The sequence below is a fragment of the Montipora capricornis genome, chromosome 13 (assembly GCF_036669925.1).
Source record: "Montipora capricornis isolate CH-2021 chromosome 13, ASM3666992v2, whole genome shotgun sequence".
Lineage (NCBI taxonomy): Eukaryota > Metazoa > Cnidaria > Anthozoa > Scleractinia > Acroporidae > Montipora > Montipora capricornis.
The window spans coordinates 33,807,106-33,831,201 of NC_090895.1; the positions used below are offsets into that span (position 1 = coordinate 33,807,106).

General features: G+C 37.2%; 2 protein-coding genes across 2 annotated transcripts in view; one reads left to right on the forward strand and one right to left on the reverse strand.

The window, feature by feature from the left end:
* Positions 1-110: 110 nt before the first annotated feature.
* LOC138028454 (putative leucine-rich repeat-containing protein DDB_G0290503) lies at positions 111-21,887 on the forward strand. The gene is made up of 28 exons (XM_068875999.1): positions 111-277; positions 1,867-2,069; positions 3,323-3,464; positions 3,859-3,968; positions 4,156-4,320; positions 4,861-4,896; positions 5,616-5,696; positions 7,293-7,409; positions 7,796-7,894; positions 8,135-8,290; positions 9,581-9,661; positions 9,836-9,868; positions 9,984-10,064; positions 11,137-11,232; positions 11,595-11,672; positions 11,857-11,975; positions 12,641-12,706; positions 12,868-12,982; positions 14,210-14,566; positions 14,689-14,786; positions 15,871-15,961; positions 16,411-16,446; positions 16,801-16,858; positions 17,004-17,125; positions 17,793-17,891; positions 18,661-18,878; positions 20,499-20,700; positions 21,390-21,887. The coding sequence occupies exons 2-28, from the start codon at positions 1,887-1,889 to the stop codon at positions 21,675-21,677; spliced, it is 3,327 nt and encodes a 1,108-aa protein (XP_068732100.1). The 5' UTR covers positions 111-277; positions 1,867-1,886; the 3' UTR covers positions 21,678-21,887.
* Positions 21,888-22,421: 534 nt separating this feature from the next.
* LOC138028481 (trafficking protein particle complex subunit 1-like) overlaps positions 22,422-24,096 on the reverse strand; it is a 4,286-nt gene continuing 2,611 nt past the window's right edge. The window contains exons 2-4 of the mRNA XM_068876034.1: positions 23,781-23,851; positions 23,125-23,263; positions 22,422-22,679 (exon numbers count right to left, since the gene is read on the reverse strand). Coding sequence (XP_068732135.1) covers positions 22,563-22,679; positions 23,125-23,263; positions 23,781-23,851 — 327 coding nt within the window. The 3' untranslated portion in view covers positions 22,422-22,562. The remainder of the gene's footprint in view (positions 22,680-23,124; positions 23,264-23,780; positions 23,852-24,096) is intronic.

The following is a 24,096-nucleotide window of genomic DNA, read 5'->3' on the forward strand; positions in this document are numbered from 1 at the left end:
GCTCTTAACTTTTTCGTTTATTTGTTTGTTTTCTTTTTGTCTTTTCCACTCCACCCTCTCTCTTCCCTAGATTGAATAGTTTGTTTGACAGCCTCATTAGGAAGGGACTGGAACTAGGGTAAATGTAAATTCATCGTAAAAGTATGTTTCACGTTTGTTTGTCTTCATCAACGGTCCTGGCTTCGCTTGGCCGTGTTAGCAGATCTTTACCAGATTTTTCTCCTTGTGATTTCTGATTCCAAAGCTGACAAATTTTGCTTCGATGCTATCAGTTGAGGTAAGTTTCTTTAATGTGGATTTTCATTTAATCGGCATGGTACATTTTCCTGATCATTGTTGACTGCGACTTCTTACAGTGTGTAGCTTGGGTTAAAGAAAAAAATCGTGGTTTATTCTGGGAGATATACACGCATTGCAGATTTTTTCAAGCGTTCTTGTTATTTAACTCCTTTGATTTATTGCTTAATGCCTATGGTTTTGCAGCAAATGTTCAGTTGAACTTGCGCGGGTGACCTTTGTATACTTTATAATTTAAATAAGATTTATATATACAGATGGTGAAATGATCAATGATTTGACTCGTTCTGGGTACATGGAGAGTTGGCGTTATAAGTCTGTTAATCAAGGAGAAACACTTCATGGCATAGCTCACAGAACTTAAAGTTAACTCAGTCTGTGTTTTGCTCAACTTTACTGGAATAGTCATACTGTGGACCGGTAACACAACACCGGATATTTGGTTGCCGGTTTCCCTTGCTTATCACGACTGTTGTAGCGCTTAGCTTCTTCATTCATTATATATATCTACATGTAAAAATCTCCATAGTGGACGCATTTTGATTGGTTCTCACGTAATCGTATGATCTATCAGTGGACAGACCCATAGCTGATGTCATCATAAAAACTTTTAATTCTTTACTATATAAAACAAATAGATTCCATGTTTCTGTGTGTCTGTCCAGTAATATATTACAGAAGACGTCAAAATGTGGTAAGAACGTCAGTCACCACATTTTGATGTCATTTGTGATTGTTTACTGAACAATTGCACAGCAACATAAAGTACCTATTTGTTTTATATAATTAAGAATTAAACATTTGTGATATGCATCTGTGCTCTAGTATATCATAGATGAGAATCAATCAAAATGCATCCATTACTTATTGAGCTTATGATAATAATAATAATAATAATAATAATAATAATCATTATTATTATTATTATTATTATTATTATCAGAGCGAGTTTCAAATGAGTGTTGTAAAACCAAAACCAAAGTAATTACTTAAACCAATCAAAAAGGACGGACACAATCCAGTAAACCAATCAAAACTTGAAGTAATTACACGTAGCCAACACAAAGCGTGGGAAAATGTGCACGCACGAGCTACAATTGGGTTTGGTTTCACTTCTGATTGGTGGAAAAAGTGGCGCAAGAACTTTGAACCATTCACTAAGTGAAGTAATCATAAACCATTTAACAATTTGCTAATTACTTTCGACACTCAATTGAAAACCACTCTATTATTATTTATTATTATTATTTTTTATTATTATTATTATTATTATTATTATTATCAATCACTCAGTAATTGGTTCAAAGTTCTTGCGCCACTTTTTCAACCAATCAGAAGTGAAACCAAAACCAATTGTGGCTCATGATCACACGTGCACATTTTCCTGCGCTTTTTGTTGGCTACGTGTAATTACTTTGAGTTTTGATTGGTTTACTGGATTGTCTCTGTCCTTTTTGATTGGCCAAAGTAATTACTTTGGTTTTGGTTTTACGACACTGGATTGAAAACTCGCTCTAAATAGAGCTTGCCTCCATGACTTGCAGTTAAATAACATGTTTTTTTTTTCAGACATACTGTGTATATATGTAATGGATTTCAGTCCCACAGCACCATCTGTTCCAAAATATGGTTCCACCATAACCCACACCATGTCAGTAGCAGATGATGTCAAGTCACAGCACACCCTTTTATTCAACCCTGTTACTCCTGATGTTTCACCTCCGCAACATATAACAAGTGGAGGATTTACCATGAAGAGCAATGAGGCTTCGGTAAGAGACTTGTATACTCAATGTCATGTGACAGTGTCAAAGTTAGCCCACTCTCATTGTTTTCCTCTTTCTGTCCTCAAGTACACTGAAGTTGGTATATTTGGTAGAAGATGAAGAAAGGAACCTTGAAGACTTGGTTATGTAGGCTGCGTAGTGACCCAAAGGGAGCTGCTATGTAGGCTATGGTTATGTGACTACATGTATTTAACCCTACAAACTGTATTAACGTTGACTACTGTCATTAGATGAAAAAGTTACTATAAGGTCTCACAGCAATTTTAGCAAAGATATCCTCAACTGTTTCATTTGTTGCAAATGTCCATTTACACTACAAGACTCAGTATAATTAGGGCTAAACTGGACGAAATACCGTGATGAAAATGTAGAAGATTTGATGACATACATGTATGACCCAAGATAAGAATTAGCCAAATTCTCAACAAATTTTCCCTGATCTCGCTTATCTGATTTATGAGTGATCAATCCTGTCTATAGGATTAAGAATAAAATTTTTATGAAATTGTGGAGATAAACATCAGTGGATCAAGGTAAAAATTAATTATTATGGGTTGAAAAATTAAAGGAGGTCAGAAGAAATACATGTACTGCCAAATGTTTCAGGTGATCATTAAGTTCATTGACAACTCTGATGGATTTATTATTTTAACCAGTGGATTAATTTATGTGCTCTTTGAGTAACTGGTACATCATGGTTACTGTCAGATAGAGAAGGGAACAAAGGAGCAACAAGCTTTAAATCTCTTATGGTAATCTTTAATGTGCACCAGTGGCTCAGTTGTTAGAGCATCAGGTTGCCATGCGGGAGCTCATGAGTTTGACTCTGGCCGGACCTGTCCAACATTCAGGGTCTTAAAATAACTGAGGAGAAAGTACTGGCTTTGTAATTACATGCCACAAATGGTTGGACTTAATTCAAGTCCTCTCAGATAAGTACTATAAAACTTTAGGTCCTGTCTCACAACCTTTCCTGTTTATCAACACCGTGGGGAGACCCTCAGTGCTGTGGTGGTCTGTCCTCCTTTCACATACATGCTTGGGTTGGGTGGGCGAGTGAGATCAAATATGGACTGATAGCGACTGCCAGAGGCGCTTTTAGAAGCTGACATCTGATCTCACTCTAGAGAAAGAATTTTAAACTGCCATGAGACTATGTGATATGTGCAGATATAAATCCTAAACCCAAACCATAACCACAATGCAGTAATTTCTGTCCCTTACAACTTTGTTTTCAGGAAGCATTGGAGTACAGTAGTGTGACAAATGCTGACATTCAGGAGATGGAACAAGTGAGAGGGCATCTACACATGATGCTACAGAACTGCAAAGGGCTCTCAGATGACAGAGAATTTGATGGTGTGCCAAGCACAGCTGCAGGCTAGTTACAGGACTGTTATGTATTGCTTCCTCATGTAAAACTCTTTCATTCCATTTGTTCTTGTTGGATCCAGTATGTACCAATAGAGACAGCTCTGTGTATCATTAGATAAGGAAGCTTGAGTTAAGTAATTCAAATAATAATAAAAACTGCCGATAAGTTTTCAAACTGCCAGAATCACATTAAAAATACATGTAATGCGATTCTGGCAGTTGGCTCACCTTAAAATAAAATAGAAACCTACAATGTAGGCTTTTAGAATGCATATCACACCTTTCATGTAAGTTTATCAGATGAACATTTTCAATAATTATTGAAATAATTACCAAAATAGTTTGTGATGAGAAGTTAGTTTAATATTTTGATTCGTAGATTGTGTCTTGTCTATGGCAGATTTTGAAACTCAGGAAAATGACGCAGACAAAGAGTCTGTTTTGAGCGTGGATACAACAGCTTTGCTTCACAGACTTTTGCCAAATTCCTCACCACTTTCAGAAGTTCCGGTAATAAATCAGTAATTTAATATCTATATATATATGTGTATCTGCAAGCTGACTTGTTACTCCTGGGTTTTTCTATTGAAGCAAGTTTGCTTAATTTTTTATCTTTATATATTTATGGTTATAATTTCACTTGTTTAAACCCACCTTTGTCACTACAATTTGTTCCTTGAACATGCATTCTTGGCAGGTCCTTTTCCAAAATGGAGATCAGACTGGTAGACAGATGGTATCATTTGCAGATGACAGAAAGCTGAAATCATTCCAAAGTAATAAAGCGTCCAGCGATAAGAGCCTTCTGTCTGAGAATTCTCTGTTGAGGGAGCAAGTTGAGAGGGAGAGATTCAGAAGAAAGGTTTGTTCAGCAAAAAATAATTATTCACTAAACCAACTATTAAAGACTGGTCAGGAATGTTTGAACGTTTAGCTGTGATTGTCTGCAAACCATACATGTATGTAGGGTTGTTCTTGCATAACCATCCAAGTAGTGGCTTTCCTCTCACTTTGTGTCATGTCATGAAATTGAAGCTGAATCTGGAGCTACAATAGCTTTTCTCACTATTTTGAACAGTTAGAGACTCAGTCTTGCAAACTAGGATGAAAACATTTTTAACTTGAACTTAAACACATTGGAATAGGCTGGAACAAAATGTGAATGGTAGGACTGGAATAACTCCAATTACTCATTCTGACAACCCCTATCAGTGGAAAAACATGCAGTTCTATCCTTTTTCCTAACACTGCCCAAACCTGAACGCTCTACAAAGATATGCATTGAGAAAACGTTAGTTATTAAATGTACGTAAACTTCATTTCTACTGATATTATCATTAAACTATTGAAATTAATGTATAGATTATACTGTATGATTTTATTTCTTTATTTTTACAATTAGCATTGTGAACAGCAGATTCAAGAGTTGCATGGAAAAGTAAGTTGTTTCACTGTAATACATGTATCTTAATTCATATTCATTTGCCTTTTGCTCCTTTGCATTGTATTGCTTAATGGCATAATGAAAAAGAATAACAATAAAATTAATATATCATTATGATAAATAATTATTACTATGAAATGATGTTAAGCTTATATGTAGCTTTATTCCACAATAAAAATAATATCGAAGAGCCTTAATTATACATAAGCATCATACAGTAAGGACCTATTTTTGGACACTTAAAGTTAATTTGTTTTATAGAATCACAGACAATTTATTGTTTATTAATAAACAGTGCCTTGATCTTCAAATAAAATGAAAGCAACGTGATGTTAAAGCCTAATTGTGTTCATGATGTATTAAATTTTTCCTTATATGTGTGGTATTCAGCAATTTTGCAGATGTACACCATTTGTTGCTAAGATTAAAGAAGTTGACAGCCTAGTTGTTGGCAAAATGCTGATCACTTATTAAGTAAATCCTCAATCTTATAGCTTTATAAGCATAAGTGCTCTTTGCAACAGTACAAATAATACTGTAGGAAGACTGTAAATCAAACCAAATAACAGGAAGTAAAGATAGATCAAATGTAAAATCTCTTAAAATGCACAAGGGTATTAATTGGCTTGACCTTTTGCATGCCATGAGTTTGTCCACCCACATGTCTTGCAGTATTTCATACTGGGATTTGAGTTTGTGAGGTTTTTTTTCAGTTATTAGAAAGCCAGCAGCAGTTAGCAGTTGCTGTTTCTGCTGATAGGAAAAAAGATGCAATGATTGAACAACTTGACAAGGTTTGCAATGATTCAAACACATTTTCCTGAAAGTACTACATATATGCTCTCCTAATAAAACCGGCAGGTCTAAAACACAGGGCACTCAGGTTACAGGCCAGTGTAACATACATGTTACAGTGTACTGTGCTACAGATAAAGAAACAACACCAATTGAGTGTCTTCTAGCCCAAATCACTATACAAAAATGCTGTTTCAGGTCTAAGATAAACTATTGGCTTTAAGCAGAAACCCATAAGGGTTGAAACCTGTAACGCACGTTCACAGCTTCCGAATATTCAGTGCGAACTGATTGGTTGAATGTTTCAGTGCTAAGTACCATATTTGAAAACCTCACGCTCTTGTTGTTCCAAATAATTTATGGTACTTAGCAAATTGAATATTCAGAAGCTTGTTTCCCAGCACACAAGGGGCCGTTACACGTTTCTATCAACCCTTATGGGTTTCTGCTTTAAGTTTATTAATGGATCTGGGACTTGACCTGTAGAATGTGACCTGTGTTTTAGACCTGCCTCTCTTAAACTATATTTATAAGTTTCGTACGTTATTTCTACTATTTCAAAAAAAAATGTTTTACCCATTGACTTCTGGGAGTAAGTCTTCATAGATTTTACACTGTCTAACGGCAGACGATTTGACTCGTTAATGGGGGCTGGTCCAGGAGTCAACTAGGTTATTAAACAGTCATCCAGGTATTGAGTTTCATACATGTAAGCTGGGTGCTCATAGGTAATATGAATGGGTCAAGCCAAGGCTGGTTCCTCTCAACTTTGAGGCATACAAAATTGCTGTAGTTTATCCTGTTATGCATCCAGGTTCAACTAGTTTTTGACCCAAGAGTGTCGTGCAAGACCCGAGTGCCGCCTGCCACTGTGAGGCCAGTCACTGGGCTAGGCTAGTGACTGCAAGTGGAATACTGACCAGCCAGACAGAGCACAGCTGCCCTGAGCAGCGTGTACCTACACGTCTCGTTGCATGACTGAGGGTGGTGTGCTTTCCTCTATGACTGTCCAAAGGAGCTTCATTAATTGGCTTTAACTATCAATTTGACTGCTGTTTGACATAATTTCTAAAAGAATAGATATTGAACTTAGTGATGTATTGAACCTTTGAACATATTCAGTCTCTCCATTTCTGAGCAAGATGTACATGACTTGTATGCCAAGCTCCTAGAAGGATGGGCCAGCAAAGGGAAGTGGATGTGCCACCTTTTCTCACCCAAGCTAGGGCAACTCCGGCATTACTTCAGTGTGGGACTGAAGGTTTGGCGCTGTCAACACTTATCCCCATGGTTCTTGAACAGAATCCTCCCACGCTGAGGCTAACTTTCACTAAGAACTGTTTAGATCAGGAAAAACAAATCCCCCTCCCAGGATGGTGCAAATGCAGCGTGCTTTTAGAAGCCTCAGACAGGATTTCTAAGAGGACAATCAACTGAATTAAGTTACTTACATGTATTAACTTTGGACAACCCCCATGTAAATGTGACAAATAACCGGTTTCTTAGGAGAGAAAGAATTAGCACAGAGAACAGTGGGGTTTTTTAACTTGTACATAGTTTTGGTGAATTTCATTTTTTGTTTTGTTTATATTCAGACTCTGGCCAAGGTTGTGGATGGCTGGAAAAAACATGAAGGTGAAAAAGTGGCTATCATTAACCAGCTGAAAGTAGAACGAGAAAATGCCGAGCTGTCACAGCAACATCAGCAAGAGGTGCAGACATACGGTTCTGTTTTTATCTCTATGTTGTCTTCTCGAATTGCTAAGTGAAGTCTGTCTTTGAATACTCTGATACTCTACAACTGTAAGTGTATTGCATTTGTCTGTTTTGGAAATTGCAGCCGATTTTTAGCAGTGTACCTCTTTGGGATAACTGTGGAAATGGTAGTATTGAAAAAGATGGCCAGCCAAAAAAGTAGTTACTGTCATGAGAGAAAAAATATTTTTGACCTCTCTCTTTCATCTTTTGTGCACGAGCTTTGGTTTTTTTCCAAGAGCTGACTCTGTTGACATGAATACATGTAATGAACGCTCCACACATGTGTGCTTATATTTTGTTTTCAAAAGGAGGTTTGTTGAATTTAGGATTGTGATTGCAGATGCTGTTACAGTTTGAGAAGGAGTTAGCACAAGCAGTGGAAGCCTTAACTAAAGAACAACAAAAAGCTGCACAAGCTGAAAAAGAAAAGCAGACTCAGGTGAAAAAGGCTGAGGTTTTCCCTTGAATAATTTATGTCCAACAGCTTCATCAGCTCTGTTGGTCGGTGTGTTACAATATACTGTATTGGAAGTCAGGCCAAACTCTGGTCAGGCCTGTGTTTAATAAAACATGTAGTTAAGGAAAAATGTCAAGTGCTTATATCATAACTCATTTTGTCCTTGGAAGATTTCCCCCTGTTTTAAACAAATTATAACATTTCTTTTCCAATGGTTTTTAGCTCAAACAACAGATGGAGGAGAGGACAAAGCTTTTGGAATGCCTTTCAAAAGAAAGGGACACTGTTGCTCAAATTGAAAGAGAACAAGAGAGTTTACAAAAGGAGCTGGAAGAAGTAAAAAATAAATATGCTGAAGCTGATGAAGCTCTGAAGAAAGTAAGGAAAACCTGTTATGGCTACGTAAACTGTGAGAGAAAATAAACACTGACAGAGCTATCAAATTATTGATAAGTTAACATTTAAAGAAAATATGCTTATAGAGAAGGCAACGCACAAAGGGAAAGCAGGAAATCTGAGAACTTGACATGCAACCCAAGAAAGGTTTATAATCATGCAGTAGGACACAGTACTAATAACAGATTTCAAATATGGCCAAATATGGGGGATTTGCTCTGACGATGGTAGACAAAAACTGACCCCCAGTCCATGAACTACCCCGATGGACTACTCAAATGGACTACCCTGAAAATACCATTAAAACAATAGAATAATAAAATAATAGGATAACATTCTGTTTCTCTTGCTACTGTATTTGTTCATGAAAAAAATGTTACTTCCACAACAAATAATTATTATTCATTTAGCGACGGATATACTTGTCAAATTTTTCTTGTGAAGTGCTCCAAATGTTACAAAAGGCGAAAACACACGCAATTCCCTAAGGGAATCACACGACACAACAGAAACAACTGAAAATCGGTCGGCGCTAACTAAAACACCAAATTTTTGTATTTTCAGGTTCATTCCATTATATTCCGCTTTATTTACTGTTAATGGACTTGGGGTCAGTGTTTTTCTTCACCACCAGCTTTGACTCTTACCTTGTAATCCCTTGAATACAAACATAAAAAATGTATAATAATTATACAGTAATTATTACTGACTGTTAGTCCACCAACTGATTTTTGTGCCAACATCTCTCATATCAAATAAAGCTATGATCATCGCAGTTATGAACAAAATTTTAGCAACTGTGTAGAGAAACCGGAAAGCACTTCAATGGCTTTGAACCTGTGACCACTCTATGCCGATGCAATGCTCTAACCAACTGAACTACATAACGTCACATTGGCATCATGAGGACACGGGTTCAAACCCCATTGAAGTCTTGAAATTTTTAGGCTTTTCTACACAATTGCTAATTAAAAATTGCATTGACTTCATAACTGAGAGGATCATATAGCTTTACTTGATTTCAAATAGATCTGCAATTCAATACATTTCATATATCACTTCATTTATTGACCTCTCATATACCTAGGGAAGCCCTTTTCAAGTGTGGAGACCCTCCATTGTTTGAGAAATGCATCCTTTCAGTTTGAAACCCTCTCTTGAGTTGTGATGCCCGTAATGGCTTAGACCATTCCAATAGAGGGATCCAGTTTTCACAGCAAAAAGTGGAAATGTTCAGAATTTATCACATATGTCACTTTTGTTCTCATTCAGCAATCAAGCTTTGTTGAAGAACTTGAAGCAAGAATTGCTAATCTTACAACTAAGCATGAGATGGCTCTGCTAAAAGACAAGGTGAGATCATCAATTTTTGAAAACAAAACATTTCATTAAATGGCAAATCACACTTTGAAGAATAATGAAGTGTGAAAAGAGCATCTAAAAGTACCGGTAAAAGAGATAAATGATTGTATAGTTCACAAATTACTAACTAATAAATTACATTGTGTATTTTACTTTTTCATTTAGGAAAGGCTGAACCAGGAGATACAGAAAGGAGATGTAAGCTACTTCATTATTTGGGGAAGATTTTTATCGGCATGCTTTTTTTTGTATTGTCTTTTTTTTCTATATTTAAATTAAATAGATTTTCAATTTTCAATTGATGGATTTTCAGGATTGCCAAGCAGTTCTTGCTTCAGTCCAGAAAGATGTTCAGCGACTGGAAATGGAGCTTGATACCAGCAACAGGGAAAAGGTACAGTACAACTTGTAATTCAATGTAATCTACTGTAACAGTAACAGTAGTCTTTGAAAGGCTGTAAATGTTAAGTGTTTACAATCAGTGAAACCATCCAAATTGGCTGCTATAATTTATTATTAACTGTATAAAAATAATTATTATTATCTGAGAACCCAAAGGTCTTCTTACCCTAACCCCAAGCAACAGTCTGAAAACAGTGGTAATCAAACCCAAAACCCTGCATTAATTAGTCATTTAATAATGTATACCTAAAGAGCATTATATTACAAGCTAAGGAGTTTCCAGTAATGTCCACTTTACTGGCAATTAGGTTTGTTGGACAAAATACAAAGAGACTAATAAGTACATGTAACAAATTTGTAATTGACAGAGACTTAAAGATAACATTTTAATGGACACTAAAATTTCTCTTTATTTTAATTCTACTTTAATTCAAACTAATAGAACATCATTTTAAGAGTACCTTATTAACTCAATTACACACTACTACTGTACCCTCAAACAAACACCACACCCAATTAGAAGAATGCAGCTTCTACTCAGGCAAGACAACATTTGGGTGTGGTCACATTAGGGAGTTAATTAGCACTAGACTGTTAAAGTGAGGTTTTATTGTTCAGTGTTTCCCGTGAGATTCAGAACACCACTGCATTGACACTAGAGTAGCGTCAACACTACTTGTGTGTTTCTCTCAAGTGTGTTTCACTGTGTTTTTCTCAAGTGTGACGGCAACTAATGATAATTATTATTACAATTATAGCTTGACTTTAGAACTATAAAACATGGTTCTGTTTTGTTCAAATTACTGTATATACCCACAAAATTAAAACATAATTAATACCATTGTTGTTGTCATTGATTTAACTCTGAAATATGGTTTTCGATTAAACAACCCCTTGAAATAACTTTGCCCTTGAATGAATGCTGCATGGGAATGTTCTTTTTAAAACGTGTTTTGGTGTTTAATAATTGAGTAAATAATCTACATTATTTATTATTGGACAAAGATTGTCGGCTTTGAAAGGTAAGACACATAGTATGTTTATGTTGCTACTTGAACCCTTAGGAGAGCTTAAAAATGGAACTTCGCTTAATGGAAGCAAAGCACGAAGCCAACAGGACGAAAGAGGAGACTGAAAGACAAGCTGAAATGGAAAGAGAGGTCAGTGAATGATTCCATGCTTGTGTTGTTTGATCAGCTACCTGGCCTATTAATTTTTTTTAATAACCAGTAATTGTTAAATAAATGTTAATTGCAAACAAAGTTAATGCAGAAGGTGATTTCAAAACAGAATGGGGGGTCATGGGCTCAACACCTACAAGACCAACAGCTAAGGAGAAGTTCCTCTTTTCAATAACATCTGGTCTTCTTGACCAAACTCAACATAAGAGGAACTCTCTGACTTGCTTACTTTCTGTGATGCTTGATAGAGAACCCTGCCATAGGTACCGTAACTTAATTATAACAGCTACTACTTTACAAATGACAACATTTTCTGGAAAATTCTCCTTATCTTCTTGCAGATGTCCAAACGGTTAGAGGAGGTACACATTCAAATGTCAAAAGCTGAATCAGAGATGAGAGAAATGCAAAGAAAACAGGTACATTGTAACTATCTGAGCCTTTTGGTTTGCATACCTATAAAGCACAATGTTCACCCACCAACATTTTGGTGTTCTTATTAATATTATCAAGTTTGAATTTGGGCTTTCAAATCTCAAAATTCTCTTTTAAACTTTACAAAACTAATTTTAAGGCTGTTGTTCTTGCTTTATTCTACTTTAGTTGCAAGAGATGAGTGTCAAACATAAAGAAGACCTTCAACAACAACTTGCTAAATTTCATGAGGAGCTGAAGAAAAAAGATATTAAACTTAAAACTACATCAGATGATTATGAGGAGAGGTATATAGAGCTGCTTTAAGTTTCGTTCACGCGTGTTGATAATCATTATTGTCATGATTGTACTTTAAGCTGCTAATTGCTTAACAGAAAATTTCCGGTAATGATTAAAAGCAACACAAAACCCAATATTAACATCAAGTAAGATGGTACGTTTTAAGCCCATTGAATGAATGAAGTGGAGAATTCTTTCTTTTGTGACTTACACATGTAGGCATGCTCAGAGAAAAATCTGAATGCACACAACAGGAGTTACCAGTAGAAGGGACGGACGCCTTTCCAATAATAGTTTGGATGCATTTCTTGTGAGGCACAGCAGGAAACTGGAGGGCCAAATTATTGCTGTTCATGTACCAAACTTCCTGCATACTTGTAGACAAGTACTGAAATTCAACAAGTTTCCCATATAATTTTCTAGCCAATTTTGCCCCCGGCATGTGCATAGTTTATTATTTTCCTTTGCTCCAAGTATGCAGTAAAGTTAATTAATGTGATCTTGATTGGTTCATTGCCCCCTTACCCTGTAAAGAAAGTTGCTCAAGAACAATGACATGCAAATATATATATATATATATATATTTTTTTTTTGTATACCTTTTCCTACATTCATGCAATAAGGCCATGCTTGAACATGACGGATACAATGCCTAATGTGTCACTTTCCTTAGAATCTGTGCATTTCAAGAAAAAATGGCCTCACTTGCTAATACAAGACAGTACATGGAGAAAGAAAGGTGCTTTCTGGTTCTTTTGTTGCATGAAAGATATTAACTTGCATTTCACTTGTACAATAAATGCAAATTTGTGTAAACAACTTTCTGTACAAGTTTGTTCATTACCCCTTTGTCAGCTTCCTCAACTTATTACTTAGTGTACTTTTTTGTTTAAATTTCAGGCAGACACTGTCCCTCCGTTTGCAGCAGATGATGCAGTCTCACTGTGACGAGGCTGTAAAGCTTTTAAAGTCAAGTACTGCTAAACTACCAGACCCCATCTCAGGAATGCAGCAGGTATCATTGTATATTTCTAATTGTTTTGATTTGATTAAAGGCAATTTAACAAAGTTAACAACAAAGAGTAAACCAGGCGCGGTGGCCTCATGGTTAGTGCGCTCGACTCCGGATCGAGTGGTCCGGGTTCGGGGCCTGGCAGGGGACATTGTGTTGTGTTCTTGGGCAAGACACTTTACTCTCACGGTGCCTCTCTCCACCCAGGTGTATAAATGGGTACCGGCGTAATGCTGGGGGTAACCCTGCGATGGACTAGCATCCCATCCAGGGGGGAGTACAAATACTCCTAGTCGCTTCATGCTACAGAAACCGGAGATAAGCGCCGGCCTGATGAGCCTACTGGCTCGTAAGCAGAGAATTTACTAACCTTTTTACCGGATAAAACACTATCCATTGGATCTATGCGCAATTAGTTTCGCTAGTGTTTATCCACTGGATAGTGATTTATCCGGTGGATAGCGCTATCCGTCGTTTGAACAACTGGGGCCAGAGTGCCTGGAGTTAGGACAATGTGCAAGCCAGCAAGCCATGCCAGCCATGGATGCGAGTCATGCAAGCCATGATTGCAAGTTATGCGAGCCAACATGACGATCCACATGTGAGTCATCATGCGAGTTACACTCTTAGACTTAAGTGTTTATCAGCGCTATTTGAAATGGGTGCTTAGACTTAAATGCGAAATTCACATGGCTTGCATGGCTTGCTGGCTCGCAGGTTGTCCAGCCCCGAATGCCTGCATGTTTGTCTTTAGGTGTAGTTAGTAGTCAGCGGTATTCAGCCTTACAGGAGGCTGACTGGTTGATTGGTTTGAACAGTCACAAAGTCATGGTAGCATTGTGGGAGATTGTCTTGTGGTGTCTCCTCCTTCTCTTTTTCTTTTTTGTTCCACTGCTTGTCAGTAACGTGGGTGCCTGGATGCCTTGCATGGGGGCTCATGGCTTGGTAGCAGGGAATTGCAAGCCTGGGGAGGGAGCATTACTCATTCTCGGGTCTGACTAGTTTTCCTCCAGCAACTTAGCCCTTGCACATCCTATTCACGCAACCTCCAATAAGTATTCTTCAAAAACAAAACGAAAATAGAATAATAGAAATGTTAGAGAGATTTATACTTAAGGTTTATCAGAGTAAGGAATTGCGAAAGTTTGTCAGATGTTTATACATGCACTTTGATTAACTTGATGTTTTTTCTTGATGAACTGAACGCTTACTTTCTATTGGTTTTTGTAGTTCAACTATGGTGAAGACTCTTTCATGAAGACAAGTAGAGATACCAGTTCATCTTTTAAATGGCAGAAGGAAAATGAAATACAAACAGATAAGATTCCATTCACTGCTGCAACACTACCCTCATCCTTACAGCAGCAACAGCCAAAAATAGCTGATAAAACCTTGTCCATTCTATTGCCACCATCCAAACCACAGTACAGCACCACATCCGATTGCTCACAGACAGACAGTGGCATGTCCTCATTGGCAAGTCACCTCAGCATGAACAGTGATGCTGATAAACAAGGCATCTTGTCACATGATCAGTCCAATCTGGAGTTTTATCCCCTCCGTAGCTATGAAAATGACTCGCCTAAGGTCAGTGTGCTATGAAATAACAATGATTGTTAATAAATGATGAATAGTGTCTTTTTCGGGGGAAGGCCTTTAGTGCACCAGTTAAGAATACTAGTAACAGTATGACCCTTGTTTCTCATCAGATTAAAGAGGATATCAATGAAGTCACTCTCATGGAGCAGACGCTTGACCCTGAAAACACATTACTCTCTGTATTTCCTCATGAAATCCACAATGAAAGGTACTTTATAGTTCTGGTAAATAAATGCAACCATCAGTCCAACAATAATAATTATTAAAAAATTAAGATATTTGTTTGTTTTCATGTGGGTGGAATGGTTCCAAGGTTAGGATTAAAGCTGTTCATGTACAGTAGATTCTTTTAATTGGTGGATTCAAGAATCATATTTATTGGGTTTTAGTTAGTTTCATCTTGTAGAAAGAATAAATTCAACAGCTACTGCTTTTTACTGCTGCCCAATAGGCAAAATCAGACAACACGGGGAAGTCTGTTCTTGATGCAAAGCAAACAAGAATTTATTTGTTAACATGTTCTTACGGGTAGTTAAACTCTGCTGGTATTTCCAAGTACCCCAAATAATTAATTTGACAAACTTCCATTAATACAGTAACATTATTGACATTACTGGTAATAGCAAAGCTATCTTAGAGGTAATTTTGAAGAAGAGCTCCCCTAACTGACTGTTGGCCAACTGTCAGCCAACAGTTCACTGACAAATAACCGACAGCCTACCAACACATTAATTTGACTGTTCAGTTGTTGAGGGTGATAAATCAGTAAATAGTTAAGCCATTTTCAGCCAACAACCTACCAACAGGCTACTGACTACCCACCAACAATTGACCAACTGTCAGTCGACTATTGGCCATCACTTTTACCAAATGCTTTCACAAACTGTCGGTCATTTGTCGGCCAACACACCACCATCTGTCGGCCAATGAATCTGACAGTTTGTCGTCTGTTGCGCGACAGTCGGTAAACAGTTTTTTGAGGGAGCTCTTCTTCAAAATTACCATCTTAGAAGCTGTATGTATAACTGCTATTTGTTCACGTAATTTTCTGTTTTTGTGTTTTATTTTGTCAAGTTAGGCCAAATTTGGAGCAAAAGACATCACTCTAAGTTACTTGCAAATTGATTGCAAATCATAACAAAACTCAAGGCCCATTTCTTAAAAGTTTGGAGACCACCCCTTATTACCCAAGGACTGAAATTTCCCTCTTTCCCAGTTTCTTAGCTGTTAGTGTTGTTATTGTTAAAAGCTATCATTGGTAAAACCGTTAAACTCGGACATGTCTTCTACAGGCACATTTCATCCACGGTCTCACAAGATATCTCTGATAAATTGGAGGAACAAGAATCTCGCCAAGCTGAATTGAACCACTATGTGAAAATGGTACTTAGCTACGTTGTTATTATACATACATAAAAGTACATATAGCTATATAGCTGATATACTTGTAGGTTATTGAAAAGCAAAACAATAATAATTTTTTTACTTGGTTTAGCAACAAAAATTATATTTCTATGACAGCAAGGGAATGAAGAAAACACCTACCACTAGGATGTTCTGCCTTCTTCTCTTCCTGTAAAAACAGCCTCTTAGCAATGAGAAAACTATTATGGTACTGTGAGTACAATGCACTTGCAGGCGCGGATCCAGGGGAGGTGAAATGGCACAGACCTCAAACACCTCAATCAGGCTTTCGTTCTATTACATTATTACAAAAATTCACTCTCCCCCCCCCCTCCCCCCCTTTCAAAATCCTGGATCCGTGCCTGACTTGCAACCAGGCCTAACAGTACTTTAAAGATACTTTTTAAAATGTGTTCTAATGCTTACAGCTCTTGCAAAGATCACCTGGAGATCAACATTTTGAGGTAAGTAGTTTTTATCATCAAAAATATTTTTCCTGAATTTCCTTGTTCTACTCAATAATAATTAACTGTAGAAAGTAGGTTCTTCATTGAAAAACCCTAGAATGGGAGATCAAGTGAGACCCCAGAGTGTTCATTATTTGAGCAGCTTTGACTTGCAGGAATAGATCAACATTACGGGCCCGGGTTGCTCGAAGCATGGTTAGCGCTAACCAACGTTAAATACCATGGAAACCTGTAGGTTTTGATATCTCTTAACCATCGGTTAGCGCTAACCAGCCTTCGAGCAACTGGCCCCTGGAGATACAGTATGTCTGAAATGTAAATTCTAAAATTATTACAACTTTGTTTTCACAGGGAAAGGATCCGTTACGGAATGGCTTAATGCCAATTTCTTCAACAGAAGATGAAAAAGGTTTGCTGTCATATGCCTCTTTCTACTTTTACTTTGATTCTTAATGTAACAATAATTATTATTTCCAGCTCAGTACATCATCATTACACTGCAAGTTATCAAATCCAATAAGAAAATTGCTTTTTCTTCTCCTGTTGACTGATAGTGGACAGCCAGACATCATCAGGAGTGATATCTCCCATCCAATCAGATCCTCAGAATGACGAATATCACATGTCTACATCTCTTTACCAAACTGCTTCTTCAACAATTCCTGGTATCTATCAGGTACATGTATTTAGAAAACAGTCCTAAGAAAATACATGAGCTGATTGGTTAAAAATCGTGTTTCTATAACTCGATGGAGACACAGAACTAGCATGAGCTGTTGACGTAGTGATGGCACGAGCAAAGAGAATTTACAGTTTCAATTGATAATTAGAGTGAAGAAGTTGTTTTCCTTTTCCTCGTCGCGTTGTTTTCTAAAAGAAATAACAAACATGTACTCCGTGTTTCTATCGAGTTATAGAAACATGAGTGAAAGTTTGGGAGAACTCAAAAAAGCTGTGGAAACACTCGCCTGCGGCTCGTTTTCCACAGCATTTCTCGTTCTCGAACTTCATCTCTGTTGTTTGAAACTTAATTTTTGTACCCTAGACAGACATTTTTTGTCAGAAAGCTTTGATTGAGTTGTGTTGTTTAAAAGTTATTTCTGGGTTAACATTAAATTAAGTTGCATCATTGTGAGTAGGGGTAAGGAATTTGTAAAACTACACAATGAACCACCCTGGACTGCCCCCACCCCCCCCCCCCCCCCTCCATTGACGAGTAAAATTGTCTGGCGTTGACAGAGTAAAGTCCCACTCCTTGGAGTTAATGGGTTAAAGGGAATGTAATACTGAGTGCAGTGATATTGTTCATTGCTTGTTAACATTATTAATATGTTATTTTACAGGATGCCAAACAAAAAAGGCTGCTTACAACACAACCTGCATTCATAAAAACAACAGTTTCACCCACGACATTTAACATGCCACCACAAGCCAGGATAGATGTGAGCTTTTTCTAATGTCTCAGACTCAAATACTTAATATTTAACCCTTGAACCAATCGAACGTCATTGAGGACTAAAATTATCTGTGGTTGGACAGAGTAAAATCTGTATATGTCACTCTTAGGAAGAAAATGGTTGCTGGTGAAAAAGTTGTACAGTGTACCATTTAGTTCTTGATAGGGTGTAGATGTTAACCTTTTCACCTCTCAAGAGGCCCTCATTGACAAGTAAAATGGTCTGGAGGTGGACAGGGTAGTAGCTAGGGAAAAGGTTCATTTTTTTTTATTGATGACATCTCTAAGACATCTCTAAGTACTATTAACAAATTGAATGTGGTTCAGTGTTGTCTGAACTCTTATCAACAAGGTTATTCATTGTCACAGTGGTCAAAGTGTTCTTGTGCCGAATGAGTCCACAACAAATTTGACCACTGTGATGATGAATATCGTTGTGGATAAGAGTACAGACAACACTGATTTACATTGGGTTTGATTTTTACCACAATATTCCACGTCAAAGAAAGTGTTTATTTCAGAGCATGACCAAGATTGTGACACAAAGAAAGAATAAGCATTGTCTATAACTTTATTGCAATCTGGTTGGTTTATTTCCCAAAATGAGCATTTCTGAGTTGTCATTACAACAAGATAAAGTTGATACAAGCAGTGTTGTCTAGACTCTTATCGACAATGGTAAATTAACCAAATTATCGGATTGCCAGATTACAAGCCATTGTGCTAAAAAGTGTTTTTGTTATTAAATCCACTAGATTCCATCACAAATTCCCTACTCACGATTAACTCAAGTACCTCCTCACACCCCACCCAGGAGAGAAAGGGACAGTGACAATCAACCCCCTTCCTCAGGGACCTTGACTCCTCAGCAAGTGGGTCAATTGTCTCGCATGCTTGGTATGTTCTCAGAGCCTGGTCAGCCCCAGTTTACAGCTGAGCAACTGTATGCTTACCTCAGAGGAGTACAAGACAGGTAATTATTAATAATAATAATAAAGAAATATTTGTATATAGCGCCTATACTTTTCAGTGCTTGTACTCCTCAACGGTGTCAGATAACTTACAAAATTTAGCCAAATTCAGCAGTTGGGAACTGGTAACCAAATTGCACAAAACGTAAAAATAACTATGTTAATAATGTATTGGGGGGAAGGTTTGAATAAAGCAGCAAATACATTTGGTGTTTGAGACCTGTTCAGCCTGATGTTTTTCAAAGTTAATTGCTTTTTTTTCTGCTTAAAATGACTGCACATCACAGCCCCTTTAAGTGCAGTTTCAAAGAAAGGATAATGTTTTTTCAAACTTGCTATGATCTTGTCAATGGACTGCTGGCTTCTATCTTCCCAAAGCTAACCCTCACTTTAACTACATGTAAGAGCTTTTGTCATCATCTTAATGGAGAGGACATAGTTGACTGCTTAAAGGGGCTAGGTCACGCTATTTTAGGTAATTTCGTTTGATTTTGTTAATTATAAGCTCTAAACGTCAAATTGGCAGAGCAAGAGTCTTTCATCTGCAAAATCATGGCCACATAACAACTGAGAATGATTTTCCAGCTTTGTAAATGACATTTTGATATAGACTGATATAAATTTGAAAAAAGGTGGGCTGACGTTTTTCAAATTTACCCAAATTCAATCCATTTCAATCTTCTCCAGTTTTGTCCATCCATGTCCTTTCTTGGCTTCCCTGTGTTTTGTTAGAGTTCTTCTATAGTTTTGAACAGTTATTTTGATGTTTTAGTTAATTCTATGACCATTCGATCAGAGCTGAGATTGCCTGAAATTGCGTGACTTGGCCCCTTTAATGGTGAGGATGCCCCCAGCTGATGAGTAAAATCATCTGGCATTAGACAGAGTAAAATCTTTTAAGTCTCCCTCCCAGGGGAATATGGGTAAATGTAAATACTAATATTAATCTCAAAAAATGAGCTTGTGGACTGATGCCTTTAACATTGGTTGAAGCAAACCCAATCTTTTGGGGCAAGGAAGTATCATTAGGAAGCCTGTGAGAAACCACAACCCAAGGCATCATCACTCTGCATCAGTCTTTGAAATATTACTAAACTCAGTGGCTTCAATAGAACAGACAACAAACGAAAAGAATTAGCTACTTCACTTTGAGAAGCCAACTACTTTTTCCTAAAAAACTCCTTTTCAAACCTAAGATTAAAAAATTAATCATTTTAACCATGACACAGTTACTTCACCAAAGCAACCACCAGCTTTAAATTTTATTTAAACTCCTGAAACTAATATGAATTGCTTTGGGAGGGATATCAAGGATTTTAATATTACAGCATATAAATTTACCTTGCTGAGTAGGCCAGCAAATAAGCAAATGAGAATGCGACCAGAAGGTGCTTGCTACAAAAATTCCAGCGGTTGCCGCAAACCACTAAGAGAAGACATCACACGCCAAGCATTGTGTCAATATTGGAACCTTGTGTAACTTTTACTTGTGCCCATTAAAAATAAAAATCATTATGTGTTCTTCAAGCCAGTGGTATCCTTGACAAACAGTCGGGTAAACACAAATTGCAAGAGAGGCTGCAGTCTAAGTTAGCAGTACTGTTATATTATTTTCTTTTCAGGTCAGGCTCTTTAGCTACTGAGCAGACTATGCCTGTTCAACCCTCTGTCAGTACAGCAAGGCATGGCACGCAAGAACAACATGCATCAGGGCCTGGTCACAAAACAAGAAAAGAATCACCTCCCCAGGCTTCACACAAGATGCAAGCAGGGACCGAGAGTAAAGCCAGGAGAAGTCTGGACACAAACATGCCCCGGAAACAGGTTAGAACAGTTTTAGCATCAAGTTGTTATCTCTGTGTCTTTTTAAATATAATATATTGTGGTAATGTGGCCAGGGAGAAAGCTCTCTCTTTTGGGGATTGCCAGTGATCAGGAATCGAAGATATCTCAAGGGTTGCCCCTTCGTCACCTTTGATATATCGCAATTCTTGCACCTTTTCGAAACACATTGCGGCCATGTTTTCCTTTTTCTAACAAATCCTGCCTCTTTATAGGCTTCACAACATGCGAAAAACCAAGCATCTTTTGTTCACGACCGAGTCAGAAGGGGAGTGGGTCTATTCATGATTTGACGTCATAAACTGATTTACATTGCATTAACTCTTTGTAAACGTGCATGCAAAGTAGATTGTGATGTCAAATCAGGAATAGACCCACTCCCCTTCTCACTCCGTCTTGAACAAAAGATGCTTGGTTTTTTGCAAGTTTTGAAGCCTATAAAGAGGCAGGATTTGTTAGAAAAAGGAAAATATGGCTGCAATGTGTTTCAAAAAGGTGCAAAGATTCATTTTTGCGAAAAAAATATTTTGCGGTTAGGGGCACTTTAAGCCTCTGGCTTTTGCTATCTAATAAAATCATGTACCTGGTAGCTTTGTTTATGCTGTGAACATAGTTTATCTTACAGGAAAACAATGTGAATAAAAGACATCATGCTTTTGCTTCAAACTCAGGTTCAAGGCTCTCAAACCCAGGGCCCCTCTGTTAATGGTCACCCTATTGCTCCACCAGGAGGCCAGGCTACAAAGCAAACAGAACAACTGGGCAATCCAAAAGCTCACAGACAGCAGGCCCGACAAGTGACAAGTCAATTTGGGCCTCCCGTGAGGTATCCAGGGGGTCCCCCAGGGGTGCCAGATGGAGGTACCAGTAAACCTGTTTTAAAAGTGGGAACACAAGGCAAAGAAAGCAAGAAGATTGCTCCAGCTGGAAAACAAACAAAGACCAATGCATGGAGATAGTTGTTACGAAGTGTATTCATGTTGTTCGAAGCAAAAAAGCAAAATTATATATTATTTATTTTTGGATTCTGTACAACGTGACTAGTTTGTAGTACAATGACGATATTGTAATGTATAGCAGAGCTCCTTGCCCCTACCTACATTGTACCCCTAACAAAATGATTGTCAGTGATAGAAAGCTGATTATTAAACAAAAAAAATTAAAAGAAAGGGAGACTTAATATTATTTTCCCCTCAGCAAATAATACTTTTGCCACCTCACATTATGGAAAGCCATATGTGACGGGGTTTGACGGTTACTTGTTGTGTTTCCATCATGATGTGAGGAGGTTTGACGGTTACATGTTCTGTTGAGGTCTTCTTCTGATGTACTGTGTTTATACATTGTACATAAAGGGAGAAAGTCAATAAAAGATAAAAGAACCTCACCACATAAAATGAAAATACAACACATCAAAAGAACACCTCAACACATCATGATGGAAACACAACACATAACCATCAAACCTTGCCACATAATGACAAAAGCTCACCACATAATGACAAAACCTCACCACATAGTGACAAAACTACACCACAAGACAAATTTTCAAGACCACAAGAATAAAGATTACCTACATAAGAAAGTTAACACTTTCCATTATCACAACCCACTTGTACTATCTTCAAAAACTCCTCTTCTCAACCAAATTAGGAGGACTTATTTACTTCCCCTTGTAAACTGAAAAAATGGCACATGATGAGTTTTAGAACCATTTCCCTTTATTGACAAAGGTTTGATCTTATACTACAACACTGATTGATTTTTAAATTAAATTATTGTTGCTTGGTTTTCCAGTCAAAGATCTTCCTTCACTTGGTCGGTTTCTTTGTGCTCGATCTTGTTTAATTGAAGACTGTCAAACCTCTTATGAATGTATCCAATTTGGATGCAAACAGCTCGCTTTGAATAGGTTCATCAAGGCGGCAGAGAGGGTTTTTAACCACATATTCCACATAAATCTACAAAAGGACAACAAAACATTGGTACAGTGTGTGATAGAGAATAATACTATATGAAACATTGTTAATGAACGAATTGAGCAGTCTCAAAAAAGCATAAAAAAATCCAATTACTGTAAGCAATAGAAGACGTTTTCCACGTTTCCATAGCTGGGGTCCGGTTATGCAAACCAGAAACTTCTCCTCGTGTTTAGATGAGGCTATGGAAACATGGAAAACATCCTTTATTACTTTTATAAAATATTTCTCAAAAATAATTTGACAAATGAAGGAAAATGCTGGGTTTTTTTTTTACTTCATGATTAAAACAGATTTTCTTGATTCACGCTCATTTTTCCTACCAACCAATCAAAACACAGGTCTGACAACACATAACCAATCAAAATTTTGTTATATAGAGCACTTTTTGCCTCTACATTGGGTTACCAACAGATAATGAAATAACCTTGCTGTATATGTTGAAGAGAATATCTCTTGTGTTTGCTACACTCAGATCTGTGTTCAGGATAAACTTGAGCCCTGTTGGTGTTTCATAGAAATGTAACTTGTACTTGCTTGTCTTGTAATTTAGGAAGCCATCTTTACTGACATCCAGTCAAGGATTTCATAAGTAGATGGGAGCACATACAACAAACAAGGGATTCTTTTTAAAAATGTATTATATTATTGAAGAAGACTATTACTACAGAAATCCAACTCTGTTTTACATATCCATAGTATTCAGGAGCCACACTTGCATTGAGACTTAAGTCTTCAGCTGACAAGCGCAATTTTGGCACAAAGCCTAATAACAATAATACCATAATATCATATGATGAAAACTAAAAAAATGAACTTGTATAGAAATTCAAAACATTGGAAAACAGCAAAACAGGTCAAGGCTAACATTTAACATGGCAGTGTTTCTTTGAACAAAGCCCCTCTTTTAAGTTTTGTTATGTATCATCTTTCATTACAAATTCAAAGTGTGGGGATCGACTTGGCATTGCTATGAGTGGTGCATGAGAAACGGAAAACTTGCAGTCATTCTCATGCTATTTGGCTTGTAAAGAGAACCTGCAAGCTGCTCTATACTGTACAGTCTTTAATTTTAAAAGATACGAATCAGTGGGTGACATCCGAGCTACAAATGACTTGATAGAGTAGAGCATACCATACATCAACTTGAATTCCTGCAGTAAAAGGAAAAAAATTTGTCCATTTTGTAGGTGCCCTGAATAAGCCAGTCAGACTAATAAAAATCTCAAGTCCTTTTGTAACTTAAAGGGGCACAACATTAGTTTATCTAGATGTGCCCCTCTCCTCTCCTTCCAATATACCATGTCAAATAATTTAAGTTGTTGTTATTTGTATTGTTTGTTTATTTATTTATTTATATTTTTTTAAACCTATATCCACTTAATTATGTATTATTTAG